Here is a 14,023-nt window from a genome sequence, read left to right as displayed (position 1 = left end):
TTTCTCAAAGAATATGTAGATAGACACCAGCTTTTATGTAGAAAGCATTTGTGAGCCATGAGATTAGAGGAGTCAGGAGGAACAGTAGTCAATGGTTATCACACAGATCAAACAATAATGTAAATAAATTTTACAAAAATAATACCAATTCAGTTTCATGATATTGAATATTAAAAGTAAATGAACATATGTGGAAGATAATTCCTTTTTATGAATTAACATTAAATCTTTTAAACTTTTTAAAAAAACAATGTATTTAGGAAAAAAATGACAATTTGGGGAAAACTGAAGCATTCATAAATTTTAGGTTGAAGTTTGACCAGTTAACAAGAAAAGTTTGTGTTTTAATGGGTAAAAACAAATTTGATAGTCTAGAAAATACTCCTGTCTCATGTTCATGGTAGGTATTTTTTGAAGACTTATAGAAAGCATTCTCCTGGAAACAAAAAGCATAGCACTCCTTAATAACTTTGTTTCTTTAGGGAATTGGTACTGAATATTGCTATTGAGTAACTTTCCATTAAGAGACTGCCAAGTTAAAAGCTAGTTTTCTAGATCTGGAGAATCGAGATAGAACACTTCCTGATTCCATTAGACTATCATAAGAATCAAATTAGTTATTATATACATACATTTACAGTGCAGCCTGGAATCGAGAACCAATCAATGGATGTGAAATGATCACTTTCCTTCTTGGCACTAAATACCAAACTGAAGACTGCAGTTGGTAAGCCAACCAGTGAAGTCTGAGGATTCTTTAGTAGCCAGGGTAACAGGCCATTGTGATGTCAAGATTCAAAGGCTCATCTATAACAGACAAAGTGACAAGTGCATTTCATGTCCTTCAGTCTTTTGGCTTTAAAATTGTATTCTTTTAACCATCAATTGAAACATAGGAATTTTTATTAAATAACATATTTTATAAAAAGTATTTTTGACTTTATAGATGATATATCTATCTATCTCTATTTACCTATATATGGGCTTTAAAATTGTAATATTTTAACCATCATTGAAACATAGGAATTTTTATTAAATAACATATTTTCATAAAAATAAGTGTGACATGATATATATATATATATATATATATATATATATATATATATATATATATATATAGGTAAATAGAGAGATAGAGAGATAGATGGATGGATGGATGGATGGATGGATGGATGGATGGATAGATAGATAGATAGATAGATAGATAGATAGATAGATAGATAGATAGACAGACATCAGTAATAATACCTGTTCAAGGAGAAGAGGAATTATGCCCTGTTTTCTGAGGAACCACCAGACTGATTTCCAGAGTGATTGTACCAGCTTGCAATCCCACCAGCAGTGGTGGAGTGTTCCTCTTTCTCCACATCCTCCCCAGCACCTACTGTCTCATGAGTTTTTGATCTTAGCCATTCTGACTGGGGTGAAGGGAAATCTCAGGGTTGTTTTGATTTGAATTTCCCTGATGCCTAAGGATACTGAACATTCCTTTAGGTCCTTCTCAGCCTTTCGATATTCCTCAGGTAAGAATTCTTAGTTTAACTTTGTATCCCAGTTTTTAATTGGGATATTTGGCTCTCTGGAGTCTAACTTCTTGATTTCTTTGTATATATTGGATATTAGTCCTCTGTTGGATGTAAGGTTGTTAAAGATGTTTTCCCAATTTGTTGTTTGCCATTTTGTGCAATTGACACTGTCCTTTGCCTTACAGAAACTGTACATTTATGAATTTCCATTTGTCAATTCTTCATCTTACAGAATAAGCTATAAGTGTTCTGTTCAGGAAATGTTCCTCTGTGCCCATGTGCTCAAGGCTCTTCCCCAGTTTCTTTTCTATTAGCTTCTGCCTGTCTGGTTTTATGTGGGGGCTCTTGATTTACTTGACTTAAGCTTAGTACAAGGTGATAAGAATGGATCAATTTGCATTCTTCTGCATGCTGACCTCCAGTTGAACCAGCACCATTTGTTAAAAAGGCTACCACTACTTGGCATATACCCTAAGGATTCCCCAGCATGTAATAAGGACACATGTCCCACTATGTTCGTAGCAGCCTCATTTGTAATAGACAGAATATGGAAAGAACACAGATGTCCTTCAATGGAACTATGGCTACAAAAAATGTGGCCTAATCACACTATGGAATACGACTCAGTTATTAAAACAATGAATTCATGAAATTCTTAGGCAAAAAGGTGGAACTGAAAATATTGCCCTAAGTGAGGTAACCCAGTCACCAAAGAACCCGCATGTTATGCACTCACTGATAAGTGGATATAGCCCAGAAGCTTGGAATATCCAAGACACAATTCACATAACAAATGATGTCCAAGAAGAAAGAATGAGTGGCCCCTGGTCCTGGCAAAGCTCGATGCAGCAGTGTAGGGGATACCAGGACAGGAAAGCAGGAGGGGTTTGATTGGTGAACAGGGGGAGGGAAGAGGGCTTATGTGACTTTCAGGGAGGGGAACCAGGAAAGAGGAAATGAGACGCTGATTGCTAGCAAAAAGAATGCAAACAGGCAACCTTGGGAAGTTGGAAGTTGAGGGGAACCTCTAGAATGTATCAGAGTCCTGAGAGGAGGGACACTCAAGACTAAAACCTAGGGACCTGAGATTAGTCTTAGTGTTTACTGACTCTATTGAATATAATGAATTAACTCTTTGTATATGATTTGTTAGAAAACAGATTCCTCAAAATAAGAGATACCTGTGAAAGTATTAAAAGCATACAGAACATCAAGTAGACACATAATGCTCAAATATTACATGTGCAGAGGAATCAAAATAGTAAAAGCTATGAAGAAAAACAACAATGTCACATATAAAGGCTGATTAGAACAATGCCTGACTTTTTTTTTACATAGAGATATATTTATATAACTAGTATATATATGCCACATAATCAACAGATAGATGGTGTTACTTAGTCTTAAGTCAGACTGAGGAGTGAACAACGCCTCTGATCAATTAGTGAATTAGTTTTGGGGACACTGGCAGCTGTGGGAATGAATGACTCCAAGTACTACCCTAGAGCTATAAGGAAAGGAAGCTGGTCCCTTCTTGATTCACCCCATTCTTTATGTTGAACAAGCAGGTAGGCAATAGAAAAGCCAGGATTGTCTCTACACTTGTCTATCCCTGGACACTGGGGGGCAGGAAGATGATTCAATTAAAACTGCAGGTTTATTTTCTGTTTACACTTTACACATTTTGCACTTGGGAGGAGGAAAACTACAGCTGGGTCCTCACTCTGAGGTTTCTCTGGTGGCAAGGTAATGCATTTCTTTGTTCCTGTTTCTCCGCTCAAGCCCTGGCTTTGAGCCCAGAGGGCTAATATCCAATATATACCAAAAACTCAAGAAGCTAGACTCCAGAGAGCCAAATAACCCTATTAAAAATGGGGTACAGAGCTTAACATAGAATTTTTACCTGAAGAACTTTGAATGGCTGAGAAGCACCTTAAGAAATGTTCAACAGCATTAGTCATTAGGGAAATGTAAATCAAAACAACCCTGAGATTTCACCTCACACCAGTCAGAATGGCTAAGATTAAAAACTCAGGAGACAACAGGTGTTGGCAAGGATGTGGAGAAAGAGGAACACTCCTCCACTGCTGGTGGGGTTGCAAGCTGCTACAACCACTCTGGAAATCAGTCTGGTGGTTCCTAAGAAAATAGATAGAATATCTATCTATTTTTGCACTCCAGATTTTATTCTCATCATCTGCACTCTGACTGTTCCACTTCACATACCTCCTCCCCGCCAACCCCAGTCTCCACAAGGATGTGCCTAACACCCTCACCACACCCCCGCTCCATCCCACCAGATCTCTAAATCCCCTGAGGCAGCCAGTCTCTTGGGGGTTAGGCGCACCTTCTCTGACTGAAACCAGACCCAGCTGTCCTGTGCTGTATATGTGTGGGGAGCCTCGTATCAGCTGGTGTATGTTGCCTGGTTGGTTGGTGGTTTAGTGTTTTGAGAGACCTCGGGGTCCAAGTTAATTGAGAGTGCTTTTTCTCCTACTGGGTCGCCCTCCTGTTCTCATTCTTCTAACTTTCCTCTAATTCAGCCATGGGAGTCAGCAGCTTCTGTCCATTGGTTGGGTGCAAATATCTGCATCTGACTCTTTCAGCTGCTTATTGGGTCTTTCAGAGGCCAGTCATGATGGCAGCCTTATTCTTAAATCTCCATAGCCTCAGGAGAGTGTCAGGCCTTGGGGCCTCCACTTGAGCTGGATCCCACCTTGGGCCTGTCCCTGGTCCTTCTTTTCCTCAGTCGCCACACATTTCAAAAGGACTAAAAAACCTAGAGAAAATATCTTAAATGAAAATGGACAGTGATAACTGTGAAATTATCACTCTCAGGATTGATTTCAACCCATCTATCTGTGGCATGCATGGTTATATAACAGGAAGGTTCTCTTCGAATCACCATGGGTGTGTATTCTTTGTATTTGTTCTTTAGATTACTAACTTAAGTTGTGTCCACCCTTTCTAAAGCACTGTCTCACAAGATACTTCAGATAACCCTCCTTTTCCTCTGAGACTGAAGCTTTCTAGTCCACAGGAACTCTCTTTTTCAGCAGGAGGAGAAACAACTCCAACTAGCATCAAGAGCCACTGAAAGTAACCAGATTTTCTAGGCTTTTTCTTCCAAAGAATAAACAAGGCAAGCCGCTGTGTGAATCACTCTCACACAAGCCAAGCTGCAAAGACTCAAAACCCAACCCAGCTATGTGAAATAGATGTAGATCAACTGCGTCCCTTGGGAAGCGCTCTCTGTCCAACATGTTGAGCTGCCTGAAAGGAGTGTTCCTGGTTCCCAAAATTTTCATGCTGTTGCCAGTCCTGGGTTGGGTTTTGATGATGCAACTCTTTTTGAATCATTTGTTCTCCTGTGAGTAAGCTCTCACCAGTATTTCTGTAAATAACTCCAATAAAACTCACTGTTTTATTAACTGTACTTGTGTGGTATACATACTTTCGTCTGTTTTGGGTTCTGTATCTGGGGTGAGAAGCAGAAGTTTTGTAACACAAGTATTTACTGAGTTTACTTAAAAGTTTATCAACCATTAACATGTAAGGCAAATAATCATAACTTTCAAGTTCTTTGTAAAGTGCATATTTTACAGACTCAGGACTAAGTTGGTGCAATAATTATAGCTTTCAAAGGTTCCATAGACACCCCTGCCAGGAGCCATTCTCACATAGATCTCAAAACCCCCTCCTCTCAGCCATTTCTAGCCTGCTTTTTCTAGCTTGCTTTTATAAGGAAATGTACTAGCTTAAAAATTAGCCAAGTGAGCTAGATGGTCAGTATATGCAGGGCTCACCCGAGTGGGCTAGAACAAATGAAGCTCACCTCTGGTTAGGTTACCAGAGCAACTCCTTTCCACTTCACCTCCTCATGATCAATTTATTGTGCTAAGTTCCTGCAGCAATTGCCAGCTTTTCCCTGAGATTCTGAGAGACAATTCTGAGAAACTGTTCCCGAGAAATGATGCTAGCCCCCCTGAGATTGTTCCCCCGAATACAATGACTTTCCCCCCTTTACCCCTCTCTACACCTTGCGTGCTTCCCTTTAAATTGCCTTGTGTAAAAAATAAAATTTGACAGCATGATCAGAATACTGTCTTGCTGTCTGTCTCTCGCATCTCTTGTCTCTTGCCTTCTCCTAGGTGGTCTGGAGACCCTGTTGACTGTCTTGTGGGTTGGGACATACCCCTCTCCTCAAACACCTGAGGCTGTAGCCAAGACTGTTTCTCTTGTGGTCTTCTCTTGTGGGTCTGGGTCTATTCAGAGATTCACCAATCTAACTCAAGTTTTGTTTTTAGAAAAAATAGAGGCTTTTTATTTTTTAAAAAATAAATTGGCAGGAACAAACCAGAAAGAGTTCTATGGGTAAGGCCTATAGTCATCTGTGGACAGTTCAAGGATTAGGAAGACAAAAGCACAAAGGTATAATTTCAGAAAGCCAATTTAACTCATTTCCTGTCTGGGTGCAGGTAAGAAATGATTATGTAGCAGACACCCAGTAGGTGTCTCAGCCATCCAAACAAATAATCATTTCATGTAAAAGTGGAACTTGGCAGTCAGCCTGTTCAAACTTGTGGCTCATTAACCATTTTTTGTAAGAAAAGCTGGAGCAGTGAAATATTTTACAACAATCAACAGCATTTAATAATAGCTCAACTGCACAGGGAGGTTATCTTTCTTAGGCAAGTTAGCTGACAGGGTACATTCAAGAAAGGAGAAACATTAAAGCAATTTTATTTTCACAAGCGAACCAGACTGCGCATGCGCGAGAGCCGCACTGCGCTGTGAAAATGTCTTCTCTCTGGCCTGTGCATGTAAAACCCCAGCCTCTCCTTTATATGTGCTCAGGCGTGTTTCCATCTATGAAGTGAAGATGGCGATGTCTCCCTTGTTGTGAGGATTTAACCACAAAGTCCTTGTGCACCGATTCCAGAATAATAATAGAAAATTTCACATTGTCATTTTTTAACATCTGAGTAATACTCCATTGTTTAAGTGTATATTTCCTTTATCCATTCTTTGGTTGAGGAAAAATCTAGGTTGTTTCCAGAGTCTGACTATTATGAATAAAGCAGCTATAAACATAGTTGAGCAAGTGTCTTTGTGGTAAGATGGAGTGTCTTTGGGTATATGCCCAGGAGTGGTATAGCTGTGTCTTAAAGTAAATCAATTCCAAATTTTCTGAGAAACATCCATATTGACTTCCAAAGTAGCTGTACAAGTTTGCACTCTGACCAAGAATGGAAGAGTGTTCCTCTTGTTCCACATCCTCACCGGCACGGGTTGTTACTTGTGTTATTGGTCTTAGCCATTCTGACAGATATAAGATGAAATCAGAAAGTAGATTCAATTTGCATTTCCCTGATGGCTAAGGATATTAAATGTTTCTTTAAGTGTTTCTCAGCCATTTGAGATTCCACTATTTGGAACTCTCTGTTTAGATTTGTATCTTATCTTTAATTGGATTATTTGGCTTGTTGATGCATAGTTTCTTGAGTTCTTTATGTATTTTAGATATTAGAATTCTATGCGATGTGGAGTTGGGTTGGAGATGGAGGGACAGAGGGAGAGATAACTAGAGCTGGAGAGCATTTAGAGGGTGATGGAGAAACCCAGTATAGTAGAAACTTCCAGGAATTTTTAAGGGTGATCCTAGCAAGAATTCCTACTAGTGAAGGACACATAGCCTGAACTGGTCATCTTCTGTACTGTAACCAGGCAAGGCTTCTCGTCGTAGCACTAGGACACTAACTGAGCCACATAACCTTCAATGTACAAACTGTCCTGCCTGTAAGATGTGCTGGGGAAATGATGACTCGAGCTTGTGAAAATGGCCAACCAATGACTACTCTAACTTAGGGCCTACACCAGGAGAGGGGCCCATGCCAGTACTGCCTGGATAGGCAGATGCTAAATGACCCAGAGACCTAAGGTAGAACCAAACACAACTGGAACAAAAAAAAAAAAACTGTCAATGAAATAGTTGCTAATGAACACTGTTACACTCATAGATTTGTACCTAGCACCAGACAGGCTTCCTCAGGCAGCTAATGAGAGTAGGCGTAGAAACCTATTGCCAAAGATTACACAGAGCTCAAGGAAGCACACCAAAAAGAGGAAGAATTGCAGGAGCATTGTTAGAGGACGCCAGGAGAACATGGCCCACAAATTCAACTAAGCAGGGGAGGGGCTCACAGAGACTGAAGTGGCAATTATGAAGCCTTCATGGATCTTCAATTGATCCTATGAATACATCTTATGGATGTTTAGCTTGGGGTTTTAATGGGCCTCCTAACAGCAGTAGTGAGGATGTCTCTGAATCCTTTGCCTGCTCCTAGGAATCTTTCCTCTGACTGGGTTGCCATTTCCAGCCTTGATATGAATAAGGATTTGTACATAGTCTTATTTTATCTTTTTATGGAATGTTCAGTTGATATCCCTTGGAGGCTTGCTCATTTCTGAAAGGTGGGTTGGGGAGAAAGAATGTTGAGGAGAAACTGGGAGCTGTAGAGGAAGAGGAAGCTGTAGTCAGAATTTATTGTATGAGACAAGAATAAGTAAAAAGTAGTATCAGGATCAAGTCATATGACAGAAAACACATAGGTATACACACATGCATGCACCTGGACACACATGTAGCGCACAGGGACACACATAAGGCGGTTATGTTTTTGTATTCTCACATTTATGATGACTGTGGTCGTCTGAATGAGATTCCTCCACATAGGCTCATAGGCTCATGTATTTGAATGCTGGCGATCCGGTCAGTGAACTGTTCAGGATGGACGGAAGTGTGGCCTTGCTGTAGAGGATGTGTCACTAGCAGTGGGTTTTGAGGTGTCACAAGTCCATACCATTACTAATTAGTTCTCACTCTGCCTCACACTTGTGGATGAGAGTAAGCTCTCAGCTACTGCCCCAGCACCATGCTTGCCTCCTGATGCCATACGCACTACCACACTGGTCATGGACTCTAACCCTCTAAAACTATGAACCTCAAAAAATTGTTACAAGTTGCCTGGGTCATGGTATTTTAACACACCAATATAAAAGTGACTAAGACAATGATGAAATCCTATTACCTTAAAAGCCAGAGAGTAAAAAGCTTCTGAGCCTATCAGACACCCTCCTATGTCACACAGACAGCATCTACCCTAAGCATGGAAACAAGTATGAATGTAAATGTATGAAGTCTTTCTTAATTTTAAGCTGAACTATATAGCACATACCCCCTACAGAACACAATCATCTTCTCTTCCTGTGCCCTGTAGCTTGTTCTTTCCATTGGAGCATCTGTTCTGACACTTAATGCCTTTACCTCAGGCATTCAAATATTACCAGGTCTAAATCAGGACCTATCTCAGGAAAACCCCAAGACTTGAATCACCCTTCACAGGATTCATCCACTGTCTAGACCAATTGTCAACCTCCCTGAGGCCTTTAACTAACTTAAGGAAGATGCAATGCTCAATAAAGATCCACAGAAAGAGTGGTGCCAAAGTGGAGACAGAGTATAATTGATATAATCAATGTTGACTAACTTTTGTAGGGTGGAGATTCCAAAGCAATGTAGGTGGAATAAGTTAGCAAAAGAAGTGGGAAAACTGCAGGAAGATAGAAAAGAGGAAAAGAGGGCTCCACGTTTGACAGAAGTTTCTCCATTCCAAAGATGTTTGAAGAAAAACTGTAACTTCTAATCCTAGCCTTTAAAAAAAATACTTCTGACATCACTGCAGTATTAGAAACATTTGGGAGTATGAACCATCGGCTGACAGTTACAGGAATCCTGGAAGGGGAAACAATGGTCAAGGAAGGCCAGACAGCAGTACAGTTATAAGCCTCTGCTCAGTCCCAAAGCTTCTTCCAAGCCATGCAAGCCACTGCCAGTAAGAGGTGGATGGGAATGCTGTTCCTCACTTCCCCAGGTGATGATGCTAAGGAGGGGCATGAACACAGCTCTGCTGCAGAGAACATTTGGGTTCCTTGGTTTTCTCACCTTTTGAAGTAAGACACGTCATGGGTTTCATTCCCAAGGGCCTGAGATTTATAGAAGCCAGTAAAGACATGATTTACAAGTCTAACTACAGAAAATGCTAGTATAAAAACAAGAACTTTCCAATTTTCCTTATGCCATGACTTGGTCCTTCTGTAATATAGGAAATGGGGTTGAGGAAAATGTTGTGGTAAAAAAAAAAAAAATAGAGCAGGTCACTTCAAGATTAGAAATCTTTCAAAAAAGATAGCACCCTCACACAAAAATTGCATTTATCTTATTTTATGTGTATGGGTGCTTTGCTTGCATAGATATATGTGCACCACGAGTGCCTGTTACAGACAGTTGTGAGCCACCCTGGGTGCTGGAAATCAAACCTCAGATTACTCCTCTTCCAGAGGAACAGTGTCTTTAACCACTGAACCATCTCCAGCCCTGTGCTCCAAGTTTGTGACAATGAAGGTTTGAAAAAACAATACACCCACTCTCAAAGCATGTAAATAAAGAAAATAGATAAACTACCAAACCAGTATTCCATGCTGTCAATGAGTCAACAAGTACATCCCCCAGAAACTAACAGTGTTTAATAAAAGTTCCTTTTTATCGATAATATTCTCATATTACTTAAAAATTTCACAAAAATCAGCTCTTTAAAGGAATCGTTTTATAATTGAAGCCTTTCAACTTAAACGCTTATGCTAGTGAGACTGAGTATTTATAGATACTCAAAATAGTACACCTTCAATTCAGATGTCTAAGAAAGCAAAGTATGGTAGATGTTTCAACAACAAAATCATGCTTCCACAGAATGTCTGTTGCAAGAGAATATATCTGTAAAATCACATGTGAGAAATGTTTATATGTCAGAAATATAACTAACTCATAAATACACAACACACAATCTAACATTAGAATTAGAGCATCTGTAAATTCAATAACCATTATCTGCCTTTCTGACTCTCCATGGATGTCAAAAAAAACAAGACTGATAAGCATCCTTTTCACTGTCTGTAGTGCATGCCCACAATTGCCGGCTAGATTAGTAAGTACCCCATTGTGGCTAGCATGGTAATAGATGTTCAGGTCAGCCTGTACGGCAGATGGCCAAGAAACCATGGACTCTGATATCAGAAAGTTAGACTTTCAACAATATGGCACACAACAGAGAACTTCCTGACCAGCACAAAACATGGTGGTTGGAGAAATGGAGCATGATTAAAATAAAAGAAACAATACGGGAAAGTCCATAATCTAGTGCCATTTCTATCTTTAGTATAGATTTTAAGATCTAATCTACTCTAAGTCTCTCAAAACAATAACTATTATTCCCATGAGGTAATAATCAACTTGAACTCAGAAAATTCAAGTTCAAGTGTACTGTATGCTGAGACGGTAGTCACAGAGAGCACAGTGGCACTGAATGAGTTCTCACATACTTTACATTCTATGGCCATCTGAAACCATGCATGAATGAAAACATACGTGGTGTCATAAGCACATCACAATCTTTCCTAGATAGCAAAGTAGTGAAGTATTAATAACTATTATATGTCATTAAAAATATCCCCTGGCTCTTCTGAAGAGAACAGTATTCTCTAGCTCAGTGTAAGGAATCTGTTCAGTAGTCATGTTACAAAAATCCAAAAGCTAAGTTAATGCTAAAATGCTTATCAACCATGTGGGTTCCAGAGCCCACATTATGAAAAAAAAATTACAAAAAAGCTGAACCCCAAGAGGAGAAAATCTCTGTTAATATCGGGTATCCTACTGAAAAGTCTTGAGAAACTGTGAGTTCTTGCCATCTCAGAAAGCAGGCTGACTTAAACACCTATCATTACAATGGCCAAAACAAAGGTACCACTCCTTGTCTACCAGGGTGGTAGATGAAATCCATGCTGAGCCTCGGGAAAGGAAGCTGAGCTGGACTCTCCCACCAAAGAAACAACTACCTCCACAAGGCAAGTATGGGCATTCCATGGGGAGGAAGAGGTCCACCTCCCGATTTTCATCTGGCCTTGCTCCCATGTATCAAGTTAATGTTTTAGCTCAGTGAAAGTAATTACCAGCCAGGCTCTGCAATCCATCATTCACCCTGGGCATTCTTGCTGATTCTTTCTTTGGTCTATAGGACACAAGAATCTCTTCTGTTGATCTGTAAGTGCAAAGGAAAGGTTTGGTTGTTACTAGTTTCTTGCTATTCTAAATTTCTGCCAAGTAATTAGACTAGAAAATGAAGTATTTTCAAGTTTTTTAATTGAAGCTATGGGGGTTAGAGTAGTCATAGCCTCTAACAAAAATAAGATTAAAACCATACATCTTTGATGCCCCCCCCCCACACACACACCTCTTCCAAGTAGAATGGACAAATGTAATCTGACTCTAGACAGTGAGCTCAGGGACTTGATCCAAATCACCCTCCTTCTAATTTAGGTCATTTGGCAAGAATACATTAGTAAATTAGCAAACTGCATATAAATTTACAAAAGGTATTCCTATATCCTCATATCATCCAAAAGAAAAGCATTATTGGAATCCTCACTGCATAGACAATGAGTGGAAAGTTCAGAGGTTAGATGCACTAACCCCAGGAACACATTTCACAGGTTACAAAACAAATTTACCCACTCAAAACATTAGGCTTCTATACATCTTTCCAAGTAACTATAATACAGGACAGCTTACATGAGTTCTAACCAGGAGTAATATCCAAAATTGATTAGCTCTTTGGCGTTCATCACACAGTAGGCATTGTTTATTTTACATACTCCACTAAACTACAGACGTGACAAAGGCATTCTAAAATTCCCCCTCTATGCTGCCTACCATGTAAGTCTGTTTCCTTTACATAAGTACATTGATTAGCAATATAAATACAAGTAAATATAATAAATTTATAGATACATATGTATGCATATAATATATAAAAGACCTATGTCGTAATAATCACAGTAATGGTAACTTAAAATACATCAGTTTAAAACATTCTGTCTTTGGTGATCAGAAACCCAATGGATATAGGATCTGTGGCTATACACACTACCAATCTAAACATCAAATGGCTGTGTGTGACAGCTAGCTTGTTCAGACAATGCTTCATTTGACAATGGACCATGAGAACATGGTGGTCCCACAGACTGACATGAAGCAATTTTTATAAAATGATCTAATGTACACATAGTTGAAAAAGAAAAAAAAAATGAAGGACAAGAAAACAAAGGCCTTATTGTTGGAGCAAAATATTGATGGTAAATTATCTGCTTACAAATAAATCTATGATTAAAAAGAAGAAGAAGAGAGAAACCAGAAAAACTACTACAGACACATTTGTGCCTGAGGAGGAGGCAGTCCTCAGAAGGGCTTGAGAGACAGTGCTAAGCAAATGGGCATCTCCATCTTGTCACACCCACGGACGACTTTCCAGGATGACAAGATATGATCCTGACATTGTTTAGACTTCAGCTCTTATATTAGCTTTTAATCAGAAAAAGGTTGTAAATGAAAAATGTCTTGACAACTGTCAAATAATCTTGTACAATGTATCCATATATTAATCTAAGTATAAGATTCAAACATTTAAAAATAAGTTTTATAAAATGCAAAGATTCAGTAACTTGATTAATTACTAAAGAACTACCCAGTACTCCCAGAGCTCCCAGGACTAAACCACCAACCAAAGAGTACACATGGAGGGACCCAGGGCTCCAGATGCATATGTAGCTGAGGATGGCTTGTTGGACACCAAAGGGAGAAGAGCCCTTGGTCCTGAGAAGGCGAGATGCCCTAGTATAGGGGAATGCCAGGACAGGGAAGAGGGAGTGCGTGGTTGGTGAGCAGGGGGAGGGGGGAAGGGTTAGGGAGTTTTGGGGGAAAGCAGAACCAGGAATAGGGACAACATTTGAAATGTAAATAAAGAATACAACTAATTAAAAAACCGAACTAAGTGCAGACGGCTTACAAAGTCTACAGTAGTTTGTTATAATGCCCCAGGACCTCAAAGTCACACACCATTCACTCACCAACTCACCACGGCTTTAGGTTTGTAAACTCCACTCATACAAGTGCACTCTATGTATGCTTGATTTTCAGCATCTCTACTGTGTTCTTTTTGTATCTTTTCTGTGTTCAGATGTTTTTAAATATAAAAATATCTGTTCCGGTTGACTACAATATGCAGAACAGAAATACGCTGTATAGTTTTGTGACTTAGGAGCAAGATAATGTATCACATAACCTTAAGGAATAGGCCACACCATCTAGGACTGTGAAGACTATTCAGTGATGTTCACATAACAATTCAATCTAAATGTCCTGGCATGTTCCTGAGGTTTAGCGACATGAAAGCACAAATAACACCACACCTCTCTTTGTCATTGAATGAAACCAAGGCACCAGGATCTACAAATAGAACAAGCAACATCTTCTTTGGTGTATAAAAATTAACTTCATCACACATACTATTTTTCTTATTTCCACTCTGTATAATTATACACAA

The 14,023-nt window shown here is 39.4% G+C and overlaps 1 protein-coding gene across 1 annotated transcript in view; it reads right to left on the bottom strand.

Moving 5' to 3' along the window:
• Positions 1-14,023, bottom strand: part of LOC127665603 (probable ubiquitin-conjugating enzyme E2 C) — a 189,409-nt gene that overhangs the window by 169,677 nt on the left and 5,709 nt on the right. Inside the window, exon 3 of the mRNA XM_052158093.1 lies at positions 11,595-11,683. Within this exon, the coding sequence (XP_052014053.1) occupies positions 11,595-11,631 (37 nt within the window). The 5' untranslated portion in view covers positions 11,632-11,683. The remainder of the gene's footprint in view (positions 1-11,594; positions 11,684-14,023) is intronic.

This window comes from Apodemus sylvaticus, chromosome 15 (genome assembly GCF_947179515.1).
Source record: "Apodemus sylvaticus chromosome 15, mApoSyl1.1, whole genome shotgun sequence".
Lineage (NCBI taxonomy): Eukaryota > Metazoa > Chordata > Mammalia > Rodentia > Muridae > Apodemus > Apodemus sylvaticus.
The sequence above is the reverse complement of the archived record's forward strand: the minus strand, read 5'-3'. Positions and strand labels throughout refer to the sequence as shown.